We start from the raw sequence: 27,884 nt of genomic DNA, 5'->3' as shown, positions 1-27,884 counted from the left end.
TATGATTTAAGTGTACCAGTTGACTCACACAATCTGTATTGTGTGTATTATATGTATCTCTAGGACTCAGGTTAAAGCCAGCTCTGTTCCTCTTTCTCAGCTCTCCCAGATGGCATTTTCAGGTCTTTATTGGAACTCGGCGCACAGTTTATTTCTGCTAGAATATCTTGTTATCCCATTACTCAAAAACATGATCATAATTTATTAAAAAAATATATATCTTATGTTAGTTACTCATGACAGCATTCGAAACAACATACACGTTCGACAAGGGGTAGGGTCCTTCCAGGCCCCCTGGTGTTACACCCTTTCAAAGTGCAACGATGATCAGTTCAAATTTGACAAAATCTACATGAACTTTCATGATCTATGAGAAAGTACGAAAAAACTAGTTTTGCTGGATATATAAATTTTAGCTTGAAATCATATTTTATTTATTCATTCAAGTTGCAAGAGGAAGGGATGTAGAATAACATTGTGTTACTAGAAACCCTCATGTGACCATGAAATAAAATGGGGGGGAGGGAAGAATAAACATAACAAAAATAACTGTATAATATAAAAAATGATCCTCTCCAAATGGATTGAAATAACTTAGCAGTTGAAAACAAATTTTTAAGAGGAGACTATCACTTGAATAAACATTAAAAAATGTAGATAATCAGTGTACTTAATTAGAATGAAGCAATTTAGAAATTCAAAAGAAATTTTTAGATTATAATTAGCCTTTAAAAAAACTTGGGGATATTAAAAAATATAGCCAAACCTACATATATTGTACTCATATATATGATTACAGCAATTTCTGCAAAAGGAAAGAATGAAACATGTGTATATGGATGAAATTAAAACTGCTGAATTACGATTACTCCTCCAAAGAGCAGTTCACAGCTCTTGCTGTCAAAATTATCACGTGATCACTGACACTAGAGTAAAACTGTTAAAATCGGATCTGACTGCAAATAGAAGACAGAGGGGGTGGATAATTTAATGCTTATCCAAAAGGGCATAATTACAACTGCCTGTATGTCAATGTCTCAGTTACTCTAACAATGAAACTCAGATATACCTACAGTGATACAGTGACAATTACAATAAAAGTTTAGTGATGATTTACAGAATGATCTGCAAATGTGGCACAAAACTAGGACAACAGCAACCAACAGGTATAACTGAAAGAATGTGCTGAATATTATTCAACAGGTAAGCATCAAATATAAGTCTCATAAAAGCTGTAAAAAATGTCAGTACCCAAGAAATTGTAAGTATCATATAACTGCGGGTATTCAATTCAGATACCATACTGTTCTGCATTGATTAAAAACTAGCATACATGATCTTCAGTAGCAGATGACAACGATTCTCAACGAAGCATAATAATCACCTTCACCTTACCTGAGCCATGCTGACTGGACTATTGAGGATTAGAAAAGGGTGTACCGGTGAAAGTTTTTAAGTTCTTGCCATTTCTGATATGACATTGGAAGAGTGAATCCCAACATAAAAATAGTCACCAAACCTGGCAATGAAGTGGTTAGGATGGGAGTCCGGACATTGACCAAGAGTATAAAAGCACGTTGCATCAGTACTTCAATCATAACTCACACAGTGACTGAATGAAATGGACGCATCAGAGGTGTTTGTTCAGAGCTGTTTGCTGTATGATTTTAAAGTGGTCTTATCAGCAGTAAATCAAGTTGCCGAACTTGGCAGGTTTTGGGGGATGATGCTGTTAACGAACGAACCACTAGGCAATGGTTCCAGAAGTCAGGTCAGGCGATATGTCTCTTAGTGATGCACCATGCAGAGGTCAGCAGCCATAGAGAGAGATGTTAGTACGCAAATAGTGATGGACTATCACCAATAGCATGATCAACAGTGTAATCTGGACACCCTGCATTCGCTTTTTCTTTTCTCATTCCTTCAGAAAAGGACAGTGATAGGACACTCTCTATTATATAACTCTCTTCCGATATGTATTTGGAATACTAACGAATCTTATTTTCCCGTATTAATAAATTGTGTTTGTGATCTTTCAATTTCTGTTTACAACCTCTTTTTTGGATTAACACGTGCAAATTGACTATGACTACACTGATACTGCGCTGGATACAAGGTAAGAGAAATCATTTTGCTCACTACTTTTGTTGTGAAATTGTGAGGCTATAAAAATGTTACAATAAGTGACAGAAGCCAAACATGTAGTGAGCTTGCTGTACACTTCCAGGTACCTTATGAAATGATCAGACGCCATTTGCACTACATAGGAAAGGCATACAAGCTGAGCAAGTGGGTATTCCACACACTGTCCAATGCAAACAAGCAACAAAGTATGGGTGCCTGTTTATCACTGCTTACCACAATGCATCCATATTTGATCGAGAACTCACCAGTGTTAAAAGTGGGTGTAGTATTACACACCCAGTGTTCCAAACATTGGTTGTCACCATGGAACCCTGCGCCTCACACTGCGAAACTTTCTCTCCACCCACGCAAGATCATGCTCTGTATCTGGTGGATTAGTTGCCAACTATGAGCTCCTGCTAGTGGGCCAAACCATCACGGCAGGACTGTACTCGAAGTAGTTGGAACGTGTGCATCAGACATTGATGCAAAAAGAGCCAGTATTGGTCAATCGTAAGGATGTACTCCTCCTCCATGACAATGTAAGGCCAGGGACACCATCCAGCGACTGGGCTGAGAGACACTACCCCATCCACCATACTCCCCAGACCTTGCACCAACAAACTACCACCTTTTTCATTTCCTGGACAACCTTCAACAACCGGCCAGACCTTGAGAATACACTCGTAGACTTCTTTGCATCCAATACTCCCGAGTTTTACTGCGATGGCATCACACAGCTAGCCATTTGTTGGCAAAAGACACTGGATGTCGAAGGTGATTACTTTGAGGATTAGCGGTTATTATTATTCGTTTTATGATTTTTTTACCTTCTGACTGTCCAAAATGGCAAGAATGTTTTTGCTTACCTTATAATGATAAAAGGGTATTTTTCTGTAAATGGAGTGTCATTCGCCAAGACTGTTTATTGCCCATATTTGTTATGAACAGCTATGCAGCATTTAATGTGCACAATGTTGAATTTGCTTTATTCTTCAATATTTTTTAAAGCAAAAACAGAATGCTGTGTGCATGGGAACAATAGCCAGCAATCTGTTTCTCTTTTAAAAACTTTTTTGGTTACTTTGTACTGCACTGCACAGATAAATGTTACGTGCGCTAGGGTATATACAACATGAACCTATACATTCTTCATGCATGATAAGTGTTGCTAAAGCTGGTGGGTGGACCTACATAATGTGGGAAGACTTTTGTTAGCAAGGGTTCAGTGATTATTGCTTACAGACTGCTATGTGACATATTGTGCATCATGAGGTGTTAAGGGACCCTGGAGATCCCTCCAATGCAGCACTTGTATTCAAATTTCTCTGGCATATTCCAGGACAACAATGAAAATAGCCATTAAAGAAGGGTTGCTTTTCATAAGCTGAAGAAGCATTTCAGAATGATGCACTGTGTTATTTGGTCTGTAACTCTAAATCTTAATTCAAGACTCAGGTTCTGAACTGTATAACATTAATACTCCATATATTCATTACAGACTACCATTTAGGATATATAGAATCATATGCCCTTAGATATATATATTAGGACTTAGTGGAATCCATGGCATAAAGTGTTTGGAGACATCCTTCAAGTCAAAAATAAATTATTGAAATATTTTGCAACCCTTGAAATCCTCTGAATTTATGAATGTAAAATTCACTGAATATACGAGTCTTTGTATGTACAGAACTGTCAAATATTGTATTTAAACATAAAAGAACAACATAATAGGAACAGTTTTTTTTTTTAAAATCCAGATGAAGCTAGTCAAGTAAAATTAATAATTCTGAACATTTTAAAAATTATAATACCCAAGTGGAGAACTGAAATCCTCATCAGCAACAAATAATTTTCTACGCAGGGATGAATTACTTAGTACATCTGTTTCACAACAAGAACTCTCTCTAGAACAACTATATTCATCATAAATGAAACGATCACCTGCAAACAATATGAATTACATTTTGCAAAAATATATTGAAATAAATATACTTTCACTTACAGTTAAACTTCAAATTAAAATCAGAAACCTAATATAAAAACACTATTACCTAATAATGCCATTAAGTCTACATCTGGAGGAATAGTCAGATTGGTTTGAGTTTCAACTGAGAAGAAAAAAAATTATTATTAGATAAGAAGTTACTGCTTGAAATTGCATCATTACTTATACACAGGAAATTTAGTGTTTATTTTCCTCTTTTAAAGACAAGTAAAATCTATTACCATATAGCTGAATTTTGATTTAATTATTTTCCGTTCTTTCATAAAAGTCATATAAAAAATCTCAGTTTAATGAACATATTATATGCATTTAATCAGTTGTCCAAATTTCCCATTTTTCGAGTATGTTCAAGATTTCCCTCTCCCCCTGAAATTAAGCCTAAAACACACACACACACACACACAAAAAAAAAAAAAAAAAAAAAAAAAAAAAAAAAAAAGGGGGGGGGAGAGAGCAAATATTTCGGAATAAAAATTATGGCAACAGATTATTATTTGAAATGAGAAATATCATCTGCTACTTTTAAATTTATTCTTCTTTTCAAATGTCGCTGAGGATAACCAAGCTGAGGATTGAAGGGCATGTTTTTCCACTTTCTGAAGAGAAAATATTCATATTCCGTAAAATTCATATTTCAAAAAAATTGTGAAATGTATGGTATTAAAATTTCTTAGTGGAAAATAAGCAACATTATTAATCACACAGGAAAAACCCATCAATCTACATGGAAAGAATACTCCAAACAAATATCTGAAAAAGTACCTATTGTTTCTAATGTTTTTAAAGTTAAATCGTTGGTAACACGAGAAAATCCACCAATGCAGAAATCAACTGTAAAATTTTTAACAATAAATAAAATAATAAAATAAGATTTATAACTTGAAAAAGCTAAAAAACATAATATTCACAAACTTTTGCTGAGGCATATAGCTTAATGCAGAACAATTTGCAAACCCTGTATGAAAACTATTTATCAGGGGATAAATGGATATACATTGCGACCCTCGGTAAAGCATGGGTTTATCTAAATGAATGCCCCCCCCCAAAAAAAAGAGGAGGAGGAAGAGTCTATTTATTATTATAGAAAATAAACAGAACTAGTTCCATAAATGCAAAGAAAGTTTTAGTAACGGGTTCATGATTGTTGTAGAATAATCTTACAATGGAAAATTAAAAATAAGAAGAGTGAGAAAAAAATGCTAAAATCAACGTACCATCAAGAGAAAGTTTTATGTCCGATATGTACAGAAGAGATTCCATTCAGAGAATGAAACTTCGTCCACACAAGGCAACACATCAAACTTTGAAAAGTGACACAGCATTCCTTTAAAAACTGAACACCGATACAGGTATATCATATATACTTTTTAGATGTATTCCTGAGAAATCCTAACATTTCACCTATGGACTATTGTGCCTTTGATCTCTTGAAAGGAGCTCTTTCTAAGCACAGACCCATCCTGATTGACAGGCTCTGGAATGTAATGGAAGAAGAATGGAAACTAGCAACCCCTGGAAATTTTATGAAAAGCTTTTCTATCATGAAAATAGCTATCAGTTGGAACATTTCAAAAAACACTCTTTAGATTTAAAGCATTAATTAACCTTGAAATTCTTCTAAAAATACGTAAACGCCATTTGTATTTAGCAATCAGATGAGTTTTTTTCTGAAGAGTCATAAAAGGAAGTGCCATTAGACACTTCAGGATTGCATTAAAAACGGTTTATTATTACTATTACTGCTAAATGAAATTTCACAGATCTGCCCGTTTTCAGATATACTGACAACATGAGAGAATCTGGCCAACAAAATTCTGAAAATAACTATTCTTGCAACATAATTTATCAATTTTGTAGAGATCTTCAAAACAAATGTTTAATTTTGAAAGTTTTGTTATTTAGTAGTTGGCAGTAAATTTAATTTAATTTTTCTTCTTTCCTTTTAATTAGCATATTTTGTTATAATATGTTATAATAATAAAAATTCAATAAAAGCCTTGAAATAATAAAAAAGAAATAGGAAGAATTTTTCTTTCTCACAAATATTTATTCAGTCAGATGTTTATATCATCCATCTATTGTTGAATATTTAGCATCTAGCCAGATAAGTAGTTTGTGGGTTATATGACACATCCCTAATTAGTATTACCATATACCCTACACCAGGTGTTCCGAACCCTATGCCTGTAAGCACTATCACACCCGCCGTTCGTTTAAAATGTGACCGCTACTGCGCGATTGCAATAATAATGTTTCAGTTTTCAAAATTCTATGTAAACGTTTTCTCATTTTTCATGGAATAGAAATTGCGTCCAACACAGATACCAGCACAAAGCAAAATACAACCGATCTCTTTTTTTTATGTGCATGTATTATCAATACATAATTATAAAGCAAATGTGAAAATGAAATCAACTTTATAAATTTTATCAAGTAGCATTGAATATTTTACACTTATAATAGTTGGACATAATTGAAGGAAGATTAGTGACATTTTATTTACGCTTTACTATAGTTAGCTTTATGTTGATTTTTTCTTTTTTTAATATCTCATCTTGTCGTGCACTTGCTCAATCTAGAGGCATAGCAAATAGCAGGTAAATTTTTATGTCAAATGGCATAGGTTAAACTGAGAAGAAAAATCATAATCAGCATGATAATCAGAAGACTGGCTGTTGCCATCGCTACTGCTTGCCTAGACGGTGACCTGCTGATCAGACCAAACCTCAGAGTCTGATGTAAGTACCGTTGGGAAGTTTTGAGAGTTAATTGTGCTTTGTCTGTCTGATGCAGTTAGTGTCATAGCTTCGTGAAGAGTTTCTGAGGTTGCAACTCAGTTAATATACTTTAAGGTTCGAGTAAGCCACTTAAGCGCCAGAGGTGATAAGTTGTTTTGTATTATTATAAGTCTCACTAGATGCAAAGAATAAGTTTTACATTAATTTTTATATTTTTGTGCTGTATCTTTTGGCTATGGTAAGGATTAATGAAAGGCAGTAATTCTTTTTAATATGCAGAGATAACTTTTAAGGGTTAACATTTAGTTACAAATAATTAAATTAGATAGTTAGATATCCTTAGTAATTATAGATTTACATGAGCACTATTAAATAATATTTATTTTATTAAAATATTGCTAAAAAGAACTATTAAAATCACAATCTAATAACATTTCCCAATTTAAAATACATGTAATTTATGACTTTGATCCTTAAATATTAAGATAATTACACATTAAATACAAAATATTCATGTTTTGAACAAGGTTCGTACACATTTCCTTACATGAAAATTAAGGACTTAAAAAAAAAAAAAAAAAAAAAAAAAAAAAAAAAGGGGGGGGGATTGAATAGAATAAAGCAATTTTATGCACTATTATTAAATTCAATTTAATACTTAACATAAAACAATTTAAAAAATTAAACTAACTCCCTACAAGTTATGAAGTAGATAACATTAAATTAAGAACATAATTTCTTAAAAAACATGTATAAGTGTATTTTACACTAATAACAGCCACAGATATTTTAGAGATTTACATGATTATTATTTAACTTATTTGATATTTATTTAAACACAGTCAACTACTATTACAATTGCAATGTAAGAATATTTTGCAGATTAAAATAACAGATTTGTAAACATACAATTTATTTCTTTGGTTTTTTTTTTGAAAGATATTAGAATAATAAACTATACAATAAAATATACAAAACATTTATACTTTTTTAAAACCTGAAATTTTTTCAGATATTTTAACATCTAATTTATTTATGTCTATTTCCTTTTCTTTAACTATTCTTCTAAGCTCATTTGCTTTGATAAACAAATCAATGTTCCTGCTGGTCTCGGCTTCATCTGCTAAAAGCATCTATCGAAGCTGCTGCTGATCTCATTTCTTTATTAATTTCGATATTAAGAATACCTCCAGAAAATTTTATGTAATCAAATACTGTGCATTGAGAAATGTATGATGAGTCACTTAAATTTTCAATTTCAATTGCATTATTTACAGAGAAGCCCCTTTCCACAGAGGCCTGCCCATGTGACAAGATAAGAATCATTTTCACTATTTTCCATACTTTAGAATAGTGAAAATCATGAAAATAAGAAGTGAGAAATGTGTCAAGAGATAGATTTTGAGGATCAAAAGGAGAAAATTCATGTAAATTTGTCTTAACTACTTTGTCTAGAATCTCTCCAAACTGCAGCAGAATTTCATCACAATTATCTTGTAAAACACGTTTATTCCGCGTTAATACGGTTAGAACTATTTTCATTTTGTTCTGGGTTTTTTCTGGACTTTTAGCCATCAACTGTGGGTCTATCTATACAAGATACATTTCGAATAAGAGAATAATTTATTGGACATTTAGCCATTAAGTGTTGTACCATTGTTAAGACACATTGTTGACCTTGTTTCAATGCAAAACTTGCAGCTTGTGAAATGTCCTTCTTGAGGCATTTTTCATTCATTAACTGCTCAAATAAACTTTACTTTTATCATTATAACAATTTGAATCATTAAATTAAATTTATAAAGATTTTCTGCTTTAGTTATTTTTAAATATTCTAGTTTCAAAATTTTAAAGTGCTAAAAGCAATCATTTACAAGTTTTAAGATATCTTCAGCAAAAAAGGGAATAAGTGGTTTATCGCTTTGATAATATTCAAGGAAAGGCAATAATATTTTTGACAGAGAGAGAAAAAAAAAATTTAATTTTATAAGAAATGTTTTATCCTTAGTTGCCTCCAAAATATTTGAGATGGAGTTCAATGAATTTTTTTTAAACTGCCCCATTTCAACTTTTATAATGTATAGTAGCAAGTCATCCCGTATTTCAATGGCTCTTTCAACTGCTGGGAAATTTTGTAACCATCGGTAAAAGCAGAACTTCACAGCAGAAAATTTTAATTAAAACATTATTTCTTTATCTATCAGATGATGGAGCAAAGATAAAAAATTCTGCAATAATTGGTTTTATTGTATGAATTTTTCTTACGCATTATATTTTAACACTTAAAAAATTGCAACATCGTGAAATATTCTAGGCAAGCATTCCTGCAGAGATTCCATTACATCACAAAAATTGCCATAGGAATGCGATATTGGCAATACCATGAACACGTTTTCTCCGTATAGCAACCATTCCGCTTATCGGTCATTTTCTTTTAATTTATTAATCTTCCGTTTCTTTTATTTTCTCTTTATCATTTCAACACTGACTTTTTATTCAGAATTTAGCTTTTATTTTAATTTCTAGTTATAAATAGGTGAAATTAGCTTAATAACAAAAGATAATTTCAATCATTATCACAATGAAATTTTATATCGACCAACTATTTGGATAACTGATGTGATATTAAAATTCAATAACATTCTTCTGAAAGCAGTATTCCTTTTACAAAAATAGTTGGTAAAATTCTAGTACGGTGCAGCCTTGGCGCAATTTTGAAAATTATTGCCAACACCAAAATGTCCCGTTTAATGCTTTTTGATACAAAATCAGACTTTTCTGAAATAACATAGCAATTTTTTTCCATATTTCGATTCTACGACTGAAATTATGCCTAGATATTAAATTTTGTAAAAATATTTTTTTAAATATTTTAATAAAAAGTTGTCGGCGGTTTGGAAGTCCAGATTTTAGATTATTCTGGATATTGGACGTACGGATCTCGGACTTTGTACTGTATTATGTTTTCATCGTTCTTCCAAAAAGTTGGAAATTCAACACAAACTTTTTGTAAAATACATCCATTCCGTGTTAATACCATAAAAACATTTTTATTTTGTCAATTTTTTCTGGAATTGGCTAGAATTATGGGTTTATAAATCTTGCCTTTAAATTCTTCTAAACTTCCCAAGTTGCACAATTTCTAATGGAGGGGGGATATGAAATTTTCTGTCACTTATATTTTAACTTATTTAAAATATTTTCTTATATTTTTAATGACCTAAATATCATGTTAAAGAATGCAAGGTTATGAAAACACAAATTAAAACATATAATTATACATATCTGACTAATAAATATTGTTTAAATGCTGGTCTTCATTATAAAGAGCAAAAACGATGTACCACTCAGAGGATTAAAATGGTTGAAGAGAACTTTACATTAAATAAATGTAAGTTAAATTTTAAATAACACACTTAAAGAGATGTAAAATATCTAATGAAAATAAACTACTGAAGTGTTTACCATCACAACTCAAAACATTTTGAAATGAGCAAAATCGTCTAACATTTCTTCTTAATTTATTTTCATCTGTACCTAAAATAAAATAATTTCAATAAATTCAGTTTTTCAATACATGAATATGTATGGATCATCATGCTTACATAAAAGCAAATAAAGCAAAATAATTTACCTTAATATAAAATACTATCATACAATTTTCCAAAAGAATATTGTTTCTCATTTTCGATTCTCATTTTGCTAAATAATTTTAAAAGTCCTATAGAAATAGCAAATTAATTTAAGATTCATAACTCTAAATGACCATCTAATGTTAAAATAACACGCATTTTTACCATTTACTGGTGACTACATAAGAATTAGTACAAAAAATTGCCTAGATACAAGAAAATTATGACTGACACATTGCCATTATGAATTTCCCTTTCTTCTATTTTTCCCATTTTTAATTTCACGAGTAACAGCTATTTATACATGTGCAAACACTAAAAAAGAGCATATTTATCTTAATCTTTTTTATGAGGCCAAGTGATGTGAACAGCGTGTGAAGGATGATGGATGCTCAGACATATTCATCTTAATCCTTTTTATGAGGCCAAGTGATGTGAACAGCATGTGAAGGATGATGGATGCTCAGCCATGAACAACTACAATTTTTCCAATTACTTTCTAATATAAAATAAATAATAAAATACAATGCAATCTCCTGTTAGCAGACATTCACAGACTCTAATCTATTATAAAAGAGTGCACTGGTCTTAATTGTTGATTAATAAAGATTCAACTGTAATATTATAATGCCTAAAAACATTAAAGTATGCAACATTTGAACTGTTAAATTCTCGAAGATGCCATCAATAAATAAGTACCTCCTTTAATTTCAGGAAATTAGTCAGATAATAATGAGGCAATTTAAGAATTGTTCTCATGAGTATATATTTCTTCTATATTTCTAACATGTTTCTTCTTATTTCTATATTTTCTAACATGCTATAATTCAATCTCCACATCAAATATGCGGCAGACAGACAAATTTAATTATGTTTTATGAAACTCAGGTGGAGGAAATGAAACTGCACATCTAATTCAGAGATTATTAATAATAAAATGATAGCAAGTGCACACAGAAAGCAGTTATATTAATAAAAATTTGTTATTTTTTTATTGTCCCTTTCCAAAAATTTACTAATTATTTCAAGACAATATGAGAAAATTAACAACCATTTTGAAAACTGTGGTGCATAAGAATTCCATAAAAGAGCAAAGAATCACAGAAAGGCAAAAAAACTATTAAAATTCCTTTCTAAAGAAATCTTTCTATAACTGGTCCTGTTGTCCTCATGTACACAGCAGTTTGTTTTTGCTTAAAAAAAAAAAAAAAAAAAAAAAAACAGAGAACCAGCAAGTTTGACAGTACCATAACGATTTATGACACAGACAGAGGGAGGGGGAAGGTGCATTCCATTCACTGCACAAAAATCCCAATGGCCATGAAATTTTAAGTTGGAAATTGGTGATCAACCGTTGCACGAGTGCATGCATGGGTTTCCAAATAAAAGTATATTAGCAATAACACGGGTTGCCTTATAAGGTGTTTTCGCCCTCCTTTTCATGTGCATTTTTAGAGTAACTGGAAGCACACGCAATGCATATGGAACTGGAGCACACGCAACTGGAAGCCTACTTGACGAGTCTTTGAGAGGTTTAGGATTCAAGCCCTTGTAAAAAAAAATTATTCTACAACTTATTTTGGTAGCTTTGTGAGTACTTGTCAAGAGCTGTAGCTAATCAGATAGTATAATTTTATTTAGTAAGCTTCAATATTTTAAATATATTTAAGTATAAAACATTTTAATAAATAAAAAAATATATGGTGCATAAAAACATTTTGTTTCCACTAATTCTGTTGTATGATTTTTTGGATGTTTATTTGAAAAACAAAGTGATAATTTAATCAAATTTAAATTGCTTTAACATCACAACTGTTGGTCTAATTGTTTAGAGTTTTGCCTTAATAAGTTTCCCTTGTTAAAATACTTTACATATTTGTTAAATTACTTTGTCTTTCATTTTAAATTACTTTGTTTTGTTAAATTAATATTTTAAATCAAGCTGAAAAAACTTGAGCAAATTTTATACAAAATAAAAACCAGATGGCTTTGGAACAAGGTGTTATCTCTCTAGTTCTTATCAGATAGTCTACATAACATGACGAAAATAGTAAAATGGCCATCATAGGTATATAAAACGTCTAAATTGGAATGACAGGTATATAAAATGTCTTAGCAGTTTGCTTTGACAATCACTGGTTGTGCACTGAGCTCTTTCCAATTTTCGATATTACAGGATACACATAACAAAAAAATTGTACATTAAGTTGAATTTTTTTAGAAAGTGTTAAAATTATTATGAAAGTAATGTATGGCTTAATGAAATAAGTACAATAAACCCTTGCCAAACACTTTGTTACATCAATAACATATTGCCTGTACAGCAAAATTGTATTAATCAAAGTTAACCTTCTACATCGGGTTAGGTATAGTTCAGATTAAGAAAAGATGTATAATTTATAAAAACCTAAATATTATTGCAATTGATAGGGAAAAATGAAATACTAATTGAAAGGATTTCTATAACTACTTAATAAATAGGTACATGAAAACAATTTTTTTAATAGCTGTTTTTTTTTTTTTTTTTTTTTTTTTTGCTTGGGACAGTGTCTGACAAAAATTAAAAATTCAGTGATAAAGAGTGCAAAGTTTTTCAATAACTCTCATAAAGTGTCTTCTTCCTTCATCTGGGTTAATCCCCACTACAAAATCGGACAGTTCTCGTGCCCCTTCTAACAAACTGTTAAATTTCTTATATGTCAAAAACTCTTCTTTTTCACTATTCGCTGGTGCTATAACATCATCCAATTCTTCACTTGTCATTTATCGATTGTTATTTTTGACTAATTCTTCGAGTTTTCCTCCTACACCTACATCTAAAAATGCTAGTGCTTTAGCACTTGATACGATTTCTCGGATAAAGTCAATGGAAACTCTTTAAAACTTTTTACGAGTTCTGGCCAGAGCTGATGTCAGCAACATTTTTTTTTTTTTTTTTGATGGATCCATTCGTTCCTATGCGAGTTTAATCATTTTTATGCAGAGGTTGAAATGCTTTCAAAATGCCATTAGCCTGTCATGCTTTCATTCATCTAGAGCTGTATTTGCGAAGGTACAAACATAATAGGCTTTGAACGTTTTTGTGCTTCCTTGATCCATTAGCTGGATTAAGGAAATGGGTGTTCAGTGGAAGGAATAAACCTTTACATCTGAATGCAATGTTATGAGGTCTTATGGTCCAGCACCGTGTCCTGGAACATTATCAAGACTTAGGAGAATTTTAAAGCTCAGGTTTTGCAGGTCTAAGTAATATTTGACTTGTTCAATGAATTAATTTTTAAAACCAGTAATTAAACAGAGCTATTGTAACACAATTAATGCTCTGCAGTGTACCATGTATAATTAAAATTCTTGTGTTGGACAAATTAAATAGAGATAATTAAGATAACGTGCATACGCAAAACTGCGTTCACCACGGGTTTATGACAGCAGGATACAATGAGCGTGATCATATTTTATAACATCTATAATTGAATTATTGACATATTTCATTATTTCAAAAGCTGAACTTCTCCTTTTATAAGCATATTGCAGATAGCAGTTCCCAAACATTATTAGATAGATGATTATGTGTTTAATTTGTGATGGCACATAATTGGCAATTATAACCTGCAAGTGCATTTTTGCATGTTGATTAATAGGTGCTTCTGCTACAATAGGTGCCACTTCATGTGATCACATCTGTCTACGGCTATTTGTCTAATACTAAATGACGAGAAAAAATACACTTCAAAGAAATAATGGAATTAAAATTGGCATATAAACCGCATTTTCAATACAAAAAATAAGATTAAAATTTATGGGTGCACATTGCATGCCAAGTTTAAAAATGATACATTTAAAAATAAGGAATGAGCATTAAAAAAATTATATTTCTCTATGTACCTAAATGTTGCATATGTAAAAGAAATGGCATACCTGATGAACTTAAAAATTTTCGTTATTGGATAACATGAAAAGATTCTCATCTTTGTCTTCCGATATACCTTCAGGCACATCATAGAATTCTGTTTCATTTTCACCAACATTGTTACTCTGATCCATAAATAAATAATCATGTCATGTGTTCCATCTTTCACCAACACCAAACACCCTTGATCCATTTTCACCAACACCATGATTTCCATTTTCTTTTGCAAAATGAATGGTTTTGAATTTGAAATCAGTCCTGTGTTTCTTTTCGCTGGAGCCGTATACTACTAAAAGGAACACTAGATCAACTGTATTTCAACTAGCAAATGCGATTTACTAAAGCCTTCGATTTTTACTTCAAAATCACGACTTCAAATGACAACAGAAAGAAAAAAACATCCAACTTCTACTTCCATGAATTTATATTCAGGTTGAAGTGAGTTCTTACTCCAAATTATATGACCCTTTTCTTGAAACCCTACAATAGCATTCTTTTGAACAACCTCTTTGCAGGAATATTTGCTTCTTCAAGCATTAAACCCACATACATATTGTTCCCCTTATCGGCTGTTAATTCGGTATACCATTGTTCGAAAGGCTAGGAAAATCTTCGAATAAGTTACCTCAAAAGATAAGAGCACTGCAGATGTATCTTTTAGGTTTTTCGAGAAGAATAGGGTGTACATTGTACAGTGAATATATCTAAAAAATAAAAAAAATTTCGCTTCAAATTATGTGTGTTATAATACGGGTGCACATTATATAACAGAAAATAAGGCAACTAGAAACATATACTTTCACGGCATTTTAATTTGGAAAATGCAATAAATGTTTATGAACTGTTCACTGCGTCTTTAATGAAAAAGTTCACTTCTAAATTTTTCATAAGATTTCTGGAAATTATTTCACCGATACTGTATGTCTAAATCTCAGCACTCATAGAGCATCTCTTATTCAATGGAAAGAGAATGCAAATTCAAAATTCAGCAAAAAGAAGCAACTTTAACTAAGCACAGATACTTTCAAGGATTTTTTTATTTTGTTTTTATGCAGTAAGAGTGGGGAAAATGGTTTTGCTTCTGATGAAGAGCAACCTGTTGTCTAATCACTCTACAAATCGATAGTTATTCAAAATCTATGCCAAACTAAGTTTGCTTTTTTTTTTTTTTTTTTTGCCTGACTAAAATCAAAATCCAGCTGTTTGGTGACTTAATCTCTTATTTGGTTACATTTCTCTGTCACATAGCAATTTTCATAATCTGTTTTGACCTTATTTCGTAATTTTGCTTCAGTTTAAAAAAATTTCTTCTTTATCACTTTGTAATATTAACTGAATTAATTAACTGATTAAATTGATCACAATAAGTAATGTATTTTTCATGTTATCATACATAAACAGGTGGGACTTCAACAATTCGATAACAATATCCAAATAACAACATTAAGCAGAGTTCTAATGTACCGGATGGCTATAATTAAACTGACAGTGCTCACAGTGTTCTGTAGCGCGATCTATTTGTGAGAATGATGCCACATTTTGTAGGAAGATCAAACAAGATGGGGATGAAGGATTCCATGAAAAAACAAATTAGTTTCTAAAGTCACCGCTAGGGGAATATTTGGAGCTGTGTAATAGAAAATAGAGTATTAACAAATGCAAATCAATACGGAAATTACCTTTTATTTTGCATTCAAATGAGGTTCATTGGCTGCCGTTGTTGTGGACCACATATTGCATTCTGTGCACAGTATGCACAACAGCAGAAAGTAACATGTCTGCAGGAATCTCCCGTACAGTCCGTGATATGTTATCCTTCAATGTAGTGAGGTCCTGGACGACTCCTTGATAGACCTTGGACTTAAGGTAATCCCATAGCCAGAAGTCGCATGGAGTAAGATCAGGCGACCCGGGTGGCCATGCAGTTGGAAAGAAGCGGCTAATGACTCTCTCTGTTGTGAATTTCTGCCGTAGCATCTGTTGCACACGTACAGCAACGTGTGGAGGGGCTCCATCTTGCATGAAAATGATTTCCCCCAGGCATTGTCTTTGAAGTGCCGGAATGACAAAGCTGTTCAACATCTGGCGATATTTCTCTCCGGCAACACAACAAGTTTCCGGTCCTGTCGGGGTAATGTTCTCATAGAAGAATGGACCTACGATAAATTCCGCTTTGAACCCACATCAATCAGTTACCTTTGGTGAATGTAAGGGAATTGCTGTGACTGCATGTGGTGGTTTGTCATCCCAAATTCAGCAGTTCTGGGTATTCACAGTTCCATTCAGGTAAAAGTGGGCCTCGTCTCCCCATAAGATTTTCCATGGTCAAGCATCATCCACCTCCATTCTGGCAAGAAAGGTGAGAGCAAAAGTCAATTGCTTTTAATGGTCGGGGTACAGTAACTTCTGTACACGGCTGATCTTGTACGGATAGAAGTTCATAATCTTTCGTAAGATTTTCCATACCGTACTGTAAGGCATATCCATATTCCGAGCTACTCCACGAGCGCTAGAGGTGGCAGCAATATTGCCTAGTCCTCTCTCGACAATCGCCGTGGCAATTGCTTCGATTGTATCCTGTGGGACAGGTTTTTGTCCTCTGCCTGACTGAACCTTCAGAGAACCTGTTTTCTCAAACGTCGCAACCATTGCTTTTAGCCCATTAACTGACACAGGACCGTTACCTTTATGCATTTTTTTTGTGCGTTCTAAAAGCACGAAGAGCGACTGACGCGTAGCACTGGTTGAGGTAAAAGAATTTGACCAGCAACGCACGCTCGACTAAAGAAGGAGACATTGCACATAAACTTTCAATCCAATTGATTCGAAACGTAACACATTGCCTTTTAAAACCCAAGCAGCTGGCATTGTGCGAATGGATGTAACGTGAAATTTGAATAAAGAACTTCTTCTTCTGCTCAGCGTATGTGATATTGCAGATCACGAGACTTTATCAGTGTTTATGTAGATTTTATGCTTTTTTAAAAGTGTTGCCATATTGCACTTGAACTAAATCAGAAAATGTGCATAATAAAAGCAGGGTTGCCACTCAAACAGGAGAATGAAATTCCCTGACTTTTCCAGGTTTTCCAGGTGTGTTTCAAGAAAATTCCAGTCTATCCGCGTAATGTACGTTGGCTGTGCTAAGATGTAAATTAATTATGGTATTACTTGTATTGTGTAGCAAATTCACTTAATTATTCAATAAATCCCAGAGGACATTTATTCTTAATTATTCTTGGTATACTTTGTTTGATAATTTTGTTTAGTTTTCCACTTAAGAAACTTAATAAAATTTAAGATATATATATTGGATAACAAATGTATGTTTTATTTAATTATTACTCATGATCATCACCAGTTCAACACGAGGCTAATCCGGTCTTTATAAATCACAACGCAATGCTAAATAGTTCGGTTAGATTTTAGGTAAATTTAATTTGCGTGAGGTAAGTTCTTAAAAGGCACCTTAACACTTGAAAACACAAATATAATTATAATAGTTGTTGTTTTCTCCATTGAAGATTGAGATTAGAATCTTCCCAATCTGGAATAAAATAAGACATTTTTTTGCAGACATTCTGCAGCTAAACGAAAGAAAGAAATCTAATTTAATAAATTGAGGTATTTTATATTTATTTCGCAGCATACATAAGGAAAAAAATGTGCATTAAATTTCGTGATGGTATGTCATCATACTGCTATAATTAATTTCAGGATTATGACAGAGAAAATTTCCTGAAATTTGGAAATATTATTTACTAATAATAAATAAATTTAGAGGGAAGAAGCAACATTAAATTATATGAGTAACATAAAAATAATTACTTAAAAATTGAATTAGAATAATCAACGATATTTTAGCGAATATAGTTATATTACATGGCTAGCCTAGATGACTGATTACTATTTTTTTATTTTACTGCAAAATGACAAAGTATTTATTAAAAAGAAAAAAAAAAAAAAAAGTTTAAAAAGATTTTGCGGTAAAATTCTAGTATACGGTAAGGCTTTGGCACGAAAATTGTCGCCAAGACCAAAATGACCCGTTTATTGCGCATCAAGATGTCGCCAAATCCCGTTATTGTTCTAACCAAAGAACGTCTATGTAAAGAAGAAAAGGTTCCATACAAGTAAAATGCTATTACGCCACTAGAATGCGGAGGAAAAATTTGCCAAGGGATTTGGCGACGGAACCTGGCGGCCAGAATTTCCCTCTCCGCGATGTGTACAGGAAATTGAGAAACACGTGTTAAGAAGAAACACTCTTTGACAAAAAGAAAACTACGAAAATCCGTTTTTAAATTATTGCGAAAAATCCAAGAAGAAACGTTTTATCAAAGGACGTTTCTTCTTGGATTTTTCGCAATAACTTTAAAAACGGATTTTCGTAGTTTTTTTTCCCCCTGAAAATAACTAATCCATGAATTAATTTACTTGCGCCAAAAAATATTTTCTTTTCCTTTAGAGTTTAACCACTTCCGCTAAGACTAAACTTCACGGTTGCGGTGCCGTGCGCTTCAATATAACAAGCGGTAAAGTGTCTCATTTACGCCGCTCCGCATCTGCGAGTGCAATCCAGAGCTAACTCGAGAAATAAACAATCTCGTTGTTAGGCAACGTGTGCACCACGTTATTTTCATTTTTGCGATAAATGCTTGTCGACGTGGTGTTCACGTCGCTCGCGGTTTGAGACAAAAGCATCTTGACGTGCGTGGCACGTCTTTTTAGCGCAAGTGGTTAAAGAAATTTTAAACGATATTCATTTTATGAACTCTTGATAACGTGACCTTCGAACTTCGACACCAGTTTCGAGCTTTGGCAACAGATATATCAGACATGCACAGCTGTTTCCCTCTATGATGGAACGGAGCCACAGCCACGTCTGTTGCAGAGAGGTTTTCCTTCTTTACGATACATATTTCTTTGATTCTAACCTCCATGGTACCGTACACTAGGATTAAACCCATTTTGTTTTATACGAGAACATGTACTTTCTTTAGTTCATGCACTGCACATGCGATTCTCGAGAATACTGGAAACCAAAAGTTGCGGGAAAGTTGCTTTGCCTTTCTAAAAGACAATCAAATTGGAGCTGCGAAAATTGGCGCTATGCCAGCTACCCGAATGACACTCATGTGATGCATAATTCGCCAAAAAAGTTACCTCTTCCGACGTCGGCGCAAAAATCGCTTTTTTTGGCGGGATCATTGTATGAACTTCCCTGACTTTTCCAGATTTTGACAAAAATAATTAAATTCCCTGACTTTTCCCTGAATATTTTGGTCAATTTTCGAATTCCCTGACTTTTCCCGGTTCTCCCGGTAGCGTGGCAACCCTGTAAAAGGTAATTTTATTCCGTATTAATTTGCATTTGTTAACACTCTATTTTCTATTACCCAGCGCCAAATATTCCCCTAGCGGTGACTTTTGGAACTAATTTGTTTTTTCGCAAAATCCTTCGTCCCCTGTCTTGTTTATTCTTCCTACAAAATGTGGCGTCATTCTTGCAAATAGATCGCACTACAGAACACTGTGAGCACTGTCAGTTTAATTATGGCCACCCGGTATATAACTTTATAACTCTTTTTTTATACTTTGTTTCTTAATATCCTTTTCATAACACCTGCAGTTAGAAACCACAGATCCTTCATGCATAGTCTGGGTCTATTCTGTTCTGTTTTGAAATAAAGGAAGTGTAATGAAACTAATTTGAGTCCCACATGGTGGACAAGAAACAGCAACATTAACTCATACACCAAATCAGCATTTAAACAATATTAATATTATTATTAAATTACAATAAATTATTATTTTATTAGCTTATATTAAGTGTACTTGTTTAAAATTATACAATAGTATGACAGGAAATGTTGCTCACCTTCTGGAGTTTCAGACCAAGGGGAAGGTACAACACTATTTTGAGAAAAGAAAGCATCAATAGCCTGCTGCGCCTTTACCTCTTGATCAGTATCCTCCCTGAATTGACAAAATATCAATTCCATGATTTCAGATATTAAAAAGTTATGCTTCATATTTAAAATAGTTCATTCAAAAATTAAATTACTCCTATAAATGATAGTCTAATCAAAATTGATGCATTGCTTATTAAATCTATTGGTGCTTGGATATTAGTTAGTACCTGCTGATACACTGGCAACAATTGGTGCCTTTAGGTGATGACTTGTTTTTAACAGCTGTACACAGTAGAAAATTATTCTGATTTCTGGCAAGTATTATTTGGCAATTACATTTAAAATTTGCATCAGATTTTTATTCTCTGCCTCTATACTTACTTTACTCACTTCAAGGCCATTTCTTCCCCCTAAGCCATTGCGGGGGAAAAAAAAAGGTTGAATCCTCTAATTTGCAAAAGTTCTCCAATTCCCTCTGCGAGACGAGACGACACATGTTGTGATCTAAAATGAGGGAAGAATCACTACGACCTTCTTATGCATAGGTGCCTATTTTAAAATAACACACTATGCATAAGAAGGCAAGAGACATATCTCAAACTTGAATTTATATCCAGCCGCAGTTAAGATAGCTTCCTCGCAAAGCAGGTTTAAGGTTACCACATTTGGCAAGAAATCGCCCATTTGGCGACATGCCATAGACAGATGGAGAACCTTCTGAAACAAATTCTTACTGTTTAGCCCAGAATATTCTCGAACACAAGCCAAAAGCTATATAAACCCTGCTGGCACACGGAGTTAAGGCTCGTCTATACGTAGCGATTTCCTCAGCCGACAATATCTGAGATAGCTTGCCTGTCCACACGGAACAATTTTCTTGTTAGTACAGGAACTCACTCAGCCAATCACTGTGAAAGGAAGTGTTCATGCCCTCTACAGCGTCACACTGTCTACAATTTGTAAACAAAGCTTACGGTATTGTCAAATAGTCAAAATAATGGATGACTATTTTACTTTAAATTGCTACTATAGATACAGCTGCAATTTTGAACTTAGCTACTGCTACAGAAGGGGAAAAAAAAAGGAAATGCGTTTGGACCAGAAATTGGGTCAAACGACAAGAAATTCACAGTGCCTTCGTAATACCCTGCTCTGAGAGTTGCGTATTGAGAACATGGTACTGTAGTGGAACATAATTTAATGTTTCCATATAATTATTAAGATTTTGTAAATGGCAACATGATGTAATGTTTTGAATAGTTATTAAGATTCGCCGTGTGGCAACAACGAGTCGAGCTAAAAATGTAGTTACTTCTAGCGTTCGTTGATAAGCATTGCGTAAGCTTTATTTCTTAAAAGTTTTGTTATATTTTATGTAAGTATTTATTTATTGTATTTAGTACTTTTAATTTTAATGTTAGCTTATGCTACATTACTCCACTACCAGAATCTCTTAAATTGTAACACAGTTACTGGAGGGGAAGTTATGTAGTGGAACATAATTTAATGTTTCCATATAATTATTAAGATTTCATAAGTGGCAACATAATGTGTAATGTTTTGAATAGTTATTAAGATTCGCCGTGTGGCAACAACAAGTTGAGCTAAAAACGTAGTTACTTCTAGCGTTCGTTGATAAGCATTGCATAAGGTTTATTTCTTAAAAGCTTTGTTATATTTTTATGTAAAAATAAGTAACATGTTGAAAACAAGAATGAAAACTGTAAAAATAAATATGCTGTTTCTTTTAAGAGCAAAATAAGTATTTATTTCACTTACAAAATGCTCTGGCTGATCAGTTTCGATTTCGGTTATTCATCAAATCCACAGTACAATTTGGAAAGTATTTATGGATGATGCCGCGTGATTTTGATTTTTTGCTAAATTTAGTTTGTAGCACAATTTAAAAAAAAAAATATACTTTTCCTTTGTGTACTGAGTACATAGATTACTCCTTTTTTTATTTATTTTATTTATTATTATTTTTTTAATTTCATTTTCTGGCACTGCTATTTGTGCACTTAAATCTTGAAATAATAAAATAACCATGTTTCAGAAAAATAAGTAATTACTGTGCTTTAAATCAAAAGCTTTATTACTGAATAAATAGACAATAATGTCACGAATATCAAACCAGTATGAGTAAAAAGTAGTAATAAAGAATAAAGATTACTACATTACAAAGCAACAGTGTAATTTCAGTGCAAAAATTTCAAATAAGAAATATCATAAAGGTGCAAAGTCTTAAGTAGTATATTTATTGAACATTAAAAAACTAATATCAGCATAATTAAATAACTAATACAGTCTGAAAACTATGATCATATGACTCTATCAGTTAATCAGCTAATAAAATTTAGCAATCTTGTATTAAATTAGGCTGTAATTTGTTTTTGCAAAACTCAATTAACATAAAACTGAGTTTGTGACTTCCTTTTGAGCTGGTAACACGTGCCAACAGCTATTCGAAAAATAAAAAGGCGTTAAAATTCAATAAACACCCCACCTGTAGGCGAAAAAATAAAAAATGACTTTTAAGTTCGAATTTAGTGATGGAGTAACGAAATTAAAAAATCCTTGCAGGTGCAGAAAGTCCAAAATTAAGGTGAAGGATCGAACCCACAATCTCGATGTACGGAGGAAACCTGCTCTGCTCTTTACCACTGGGCTATGGTTGCTCGGGTAGGAGGTGTCAGAAAAGCTATGTACTTCTTCACCTGATTAACTCCCATTTTCGGCGAAGTCAACAAGTCTCTGAGGTGCTTTAAATCGGGCCGTAATTTCTTGACTGGAGATTTTGCTTTCTGAATTTTTTTAATAAGTGCAACCACAGTTTCAAGTAGTTTCTGAATATTTTCATCTAGTACCCATGGCATGGCATAATTAATAGTTTTTGGAACTTTTCTTGGGGGGAGTTAAAATAATTTTTACCCCGAATAGAAAATATTTGAATATATAAAGTAATGGGGAAAACAAAGCTTAACAAAATAAGAGAATCCCTTAATTTTTTATTTTTAAAATTTACATTACTCGTGTCCCACAACACAACATTTTCGCTATAGAAATCTGTTAGTTGAAAAATTTTAGTTTCGCTCCAACGATATGCAGCCATTTTTATTATTCCAAATGAGGAGAAAAGCACGTGATCACTCAAAGCAATCTTATTGGCTAGTGACTGATTTTATCATATGCTAGTCAGCAGTGAACACCAGTTCTGAAATGGCGGCAGAGAACATGACCGATTTTTGGTGAATGCGCAGATCCTTAAAATTGTTGCTCTACGAGAAAGTTGGCTGAGAAAATCGCTTTTTGTAGACGGGCCTTTAGTCAGTGTCTTGTTTAGCAAGTAGATTAAGTTGAGGTCAGCCAGTGAGCGAGTGTCACAAAGTCTAGTGCCAAGTTGGTTTTCGAGCGCATTGAGAGAGTCTCTTAGTATATCATCGAGTTTGATCTTAGAGTGTGTTGAGCTTCGGGAACGACTGAACTGAGGAATTGAGAGCATAACAAGTTGTAGCGTGGAGAGTCTTGAGAGTATGTAGAGTCCCGAGAACAAGCAAGCAGAGTTGGGAGCTGTACTCTGGTGCTTTGCGTGAAGCTGTCTCCTCGATTATAGCCTGGAGGCTGTGTCACTGATTGTGCTTGTGACAGTGTGTTTTGATACTTTATCATGTGCTGTCATCATTATTTATCCCAAATGCATGAACCCATACCCTAACGTGAAGAAAAATATATAACAATATATTTGACCTACAAATTTTACATTTTTCTTTACTGCTATATCATGCATTGGATTAAGTGTCACACATCTGTTTATGTTTCTTTTCACCAAGACAAATGACCTCGTATGTACAAAATTATTCCTCTTAGACGAAATTTATATGAAGACTTGATACTGTTGTATTACCATAACAAAGCATAATACGTAAATGAATAAGTGACAGCCAGTTAATGCTTGCCAGCATCTGTAATAAAGGTACAAAGGCATATATTGCAACCAGTTCCTATTTTAACACTTTGTTAGTAGTTGTTAATGTACATTTTCTGTCATGTGTAATTTCATTTTGTGAAAACTACACCACTCGAGATGTTCTGACAAAATGCACAAGCCTGGAAATACTGAATTACTGCTGCTCCATTTTTTTTTGGGAAAGTTAATAAATTTATGATGGGGGGGGGGAAACTGAAAGATTTCAGATTTTAAATTATGTCCAAAGGGGCATTTTTTTAACGTTTTGTGTGTTACCTTTATTTATTAAATATCATGTTCTTTGCACTAAAACCATAAAATTCAGTTCAGTAGCAATGGCGCGAAATAATTTTAAAATGAGCATATCTTTAGAATTTGCGATACACAGTTCCGCAACCGCTGGAGATAAAAAAAAATCCCCCCCGCCGTAGAGTGTTGCCATTGCTCGCTTTTAAATTGTCGAGTTTGTTACTCAAAAATTCGTTAACCATTTACAAAATATGAAATAGATAATAAAACAAATTCCAAATTTCAAATTTGGTCTTCCACATACCCATATTCGTAGGAGGATTACATCATTCAGAATTCGATGGCTCTATGTACAGCTCTTTTATCACATCGCGAGAAATAGACATAGATTTATGCAGATTTTTCATTATTTAATTTCTTCAAATATAATGTAAACATCAAGCCAATAGTTAATATTTCTAATGTTAGTCTTTCAGAAGAACAAGAGAGAATTCTAAAATATAATTTTAACTTCTCACAAACCTGTAAACCCTCGATTCCAAAGATTTTAGCTCCTATCGGAAAAGCTTTCAAGTTCAGTAAAGTTTCAGATTCACAGAAAGAAATGATTAGGCATCTTATCGCTCATAATGTGAAATTCAATAATAAACCTTTGAAACCAAATCTAACTGCGAGAGAAAGAGCTACATTACGTGAAATTCATTCTAACCCGGATATTATTATTTCAAAGGCCGACAAAGGTGGCCAGATAGTCGTCATGGATAGGAACACTTACATCGATGGTGTCACTAAACTCTTAAACGAAGGACCATATAATCCGATCCCTAAAGATCCTTCACCTTCGGATTTCTCAAAAATAAAAACTGCGATCAAATCTTCGCAAATCATTTCAGCCAACTTAAAACATTCACTTATCCCATCTGTTGCGAATTGTGCCAGATTATATGCTCTTCCCAAAATTCATAAAAGTGGTATTCCTTTCCGCCCTATTGTATCAAATTTAGGTACTGCCTCGTATCCATTAGCTAAATATTTAGTTTCTAGATTTTCAACTCTATCAGACAATAACATTTACACCATAAAAAATTCAATAGTTTGTAAAAAAAGTTAAAAACATTTCTCCTAGTAATTTACTCATGGTTTCTTTCGATGCAAAATCATTATTCACCAATGTCCCAGTGGAGGGTGCATTAAGATGTCTAGAAACCAGACTTCGCGAATTTCATTTCTCTTGCATCGAAATTGATGAGCTAATTTCTCTCACTCAACTCTGTTTGAAACAAACACATTTTGTTTTCCAAAATAAATATTACAAGCAAACTGAGGGATTAGCCATGGGAAGCCCCCTCAGTCCCATCCTGGCTGATATCTACATGCATTATTATGAATCAAAATTGTTTGAAACTTTAAACTTCCCGGCATGGTTCCGCTACGTAGACGATACTTTGTTTGAAGGTAATAAAGATGATTTAAATAAAGTTCTTTCAACAATGAATTCTATTGATCCTGCTATTCAGTTCACTTTTGAACTTGAGACTTGCAATTCTCTTCCGTTTCTCGACATTCTGGTCACACGTAACACATCCAACTTCAGTACTACGGTTTACCGTAAACCTTCATCGGTTTGCCTTCCACCACACTTTAAATCATGTCATCCGACTAAACAAAAGTTAGCTTCATTTTATTCCTATGTATTCCGTGCTCTTCAAGTTTGCTCCTCCAAACTAGCCCTTGATGAAGAACTAAAGTATTTAAAAGCAATAGCTATGGACAGGGGCTTTCCACCCAACATTATTAATCAAGCAGTTAAAAAATTCTCATCTCAACACACTAAAAGGCACAATCTTGTTTTAGGAGATTATAAAAATTCTGTTGTCATTCCCTTCTTTCCATCAATTAGCTATAAAGTTGCACATATTTTGCAGAAATTTAACTTTCGGGTTGTTTATTCTCCCATCAATAAAATTCCGAGTTCCATACTCAATGACCCCATTCCGGATATGAATTCCTGGGGTATTTATAGGATTCCTTGCCAGTGTGGTTTAATTTACATTGGCCAAACTAAGAGAGCCTTAAAATTTTGCGTCAAGGAACATGAGGCATATGTTAGAAAAAAGGAAACACAGAAGTCTTCTGTTGCTCAACATTGTTGGTTCGAAAACCACACTTTCAGTTTTTCTGCTGCCAAAATTATTCAAAAAACATCTTCCATTGGAGAACTGGATTTTCTAGAGGCATTTCACATTCATAAAAATCTTTCTGTTCTAGTTAACGATCCTAATTCCAATCCAAATTTGCCTTCGGCCTTTAAAGAAATTTTGTTTTAGTTCTGGTTTTACCAACAGATGGCGCTTGCTTTTTCTTGTCCAGGCTTTCTTATCTTATCTAATCATTATTTCCTATCTTGTTCATTTGCGGTTTTGCAGCTGAAGATGGTGGTTCGGTAAAACCATCGAAACTAGTCCTGTGAAAACTTTGTAAATATAACGCTGATTTTTGTTGTTTGATTTCTGAATTAGTATAATGCAAGACTCTAACATTTGGCAGCAACAGTTTGAAAAGTGAAACGGACATTTATAGTGATTCAATGCAAAATGAAAATAACAGTTCTTTAAGGGACAAAGCCCCTTTGGACTAAAAAGCTGTACTTATCCCCCCCTGGGGGTGTCGATGCAGAGCGCTCTGTGTAGTACTGGCTAGGATCTGTACCTAGGCAGCCTCGGCCACGGGGGTATATAATTTACGAACTTAGCAACTCCCATGGTCCATGGAGTGGATCCTATATTTACCTGTCATGGGCCGGAGATGTAAGTCCTCATCCACCAGGGTATCGGCAGCCAAATAGCACCTGGGCCATTGAGCGTCCAGTCACTGTCGTCCTTGGTATTCCATGTAAAGCCTAAGGAGAGGGGCATCCCACATAGTGCTGGCAGGTAGCCAAATAACGGCCAGTCATCGCTGCTCGTTCACAATGCCCTCCCCACCTTGGTCTCTGACGGTGGTTCTGGCAGGATTAGTTTAGCGGTGGGTTTGTTAGGGGAAGCCTAAAATATTTGGTGTCCTGGGGATGTGGGACCCTGGGCCCAGCTGGAGTGTCAGACCATTTTCAGGTAGCTATTGTTGGTTCGCCAGTTCCTGTAATGTCATTCAGTTGACGAGGCAGGTACGTATTCCGTTACCTGTCCCCCCCAAAAATTCTGCATTTCTAGAAGAATTAAGGATAGCTCCTAAGAATGCTACAGTGCCTGTAAGAAAGCACAGTCTAGGGTGATATTATTACTAGTGTATCAGCGTCTATCAATCAATACAAATATTTTGCAAATACACATTAAAATCTG

The 27,884-nt window shown here is 33.5% G+C and overlaps 2 protein-coding genes across 4 annotated transcripts in view; one reads left to right on the top strand and one right to left on the bottom strand.

Annotated features, from left to right (window-relative positions):
- The window catches only part of LOC118197226 (uncharacterized), a 161,170-nt gene that overhangs the window by 65,481 nt on the left and 67,805 nt on the right, over nt 1-27,884 (top strand). The gene's annotated exons all lie outside the window — the stretch shown is intronic.
- bora (aurora kinase A activator-like protein bora) overlaps nt 1-27,884 on the bottom strand; it is an 83,343-nt gene that overhangs the window by 28,113 nt on the left and 27,346 nt on the right. For all 3 annotated transcript variants that reach the window (XM_085820746.1, XM_085820747.1, XM_085820748.1), the window contains exons 4-7: nt 20,297-20,394; nt 10,339-10,410; nt 4,182-4,238; nt 3,942-4,071 (exon numbers count right to left, since the gene is read on the bottom strand). In XM_085820746.1, the coding sequence (XP_085676872.1) occupies nt 3,942-4,071; nt 4,182-4,238; nt 10,339-10,410; nt 20,297-20,394 (357 nt within the window). The remainder of the gene's footprint in view (nt 1-3,941; nt 4,072-4,181; nt 4,239-10,338; nt 10,411-20,296; nt 20,395-27,884) is intronic.

The sequence above is a fragment of the Stegodyphus dumicola genome, chromosome 7 (assembly GCF_044657685.1).
Source record: "Stegodyphus dumicola isolate Sdum_Otavi_A_Nest chromosome 7, ASM4465768v1".
Lineage (NCBI taxonomy): Eukaryota > Metazoa > Arthropoda > Arachnida > Araneae > Eresidae > Stegodyphus > Stegodyphus dumicola.
Note: the sequence above shows the minus strand (reverse complement) of the source record. Positions and strands in the feature narration are given on the sequence as shown.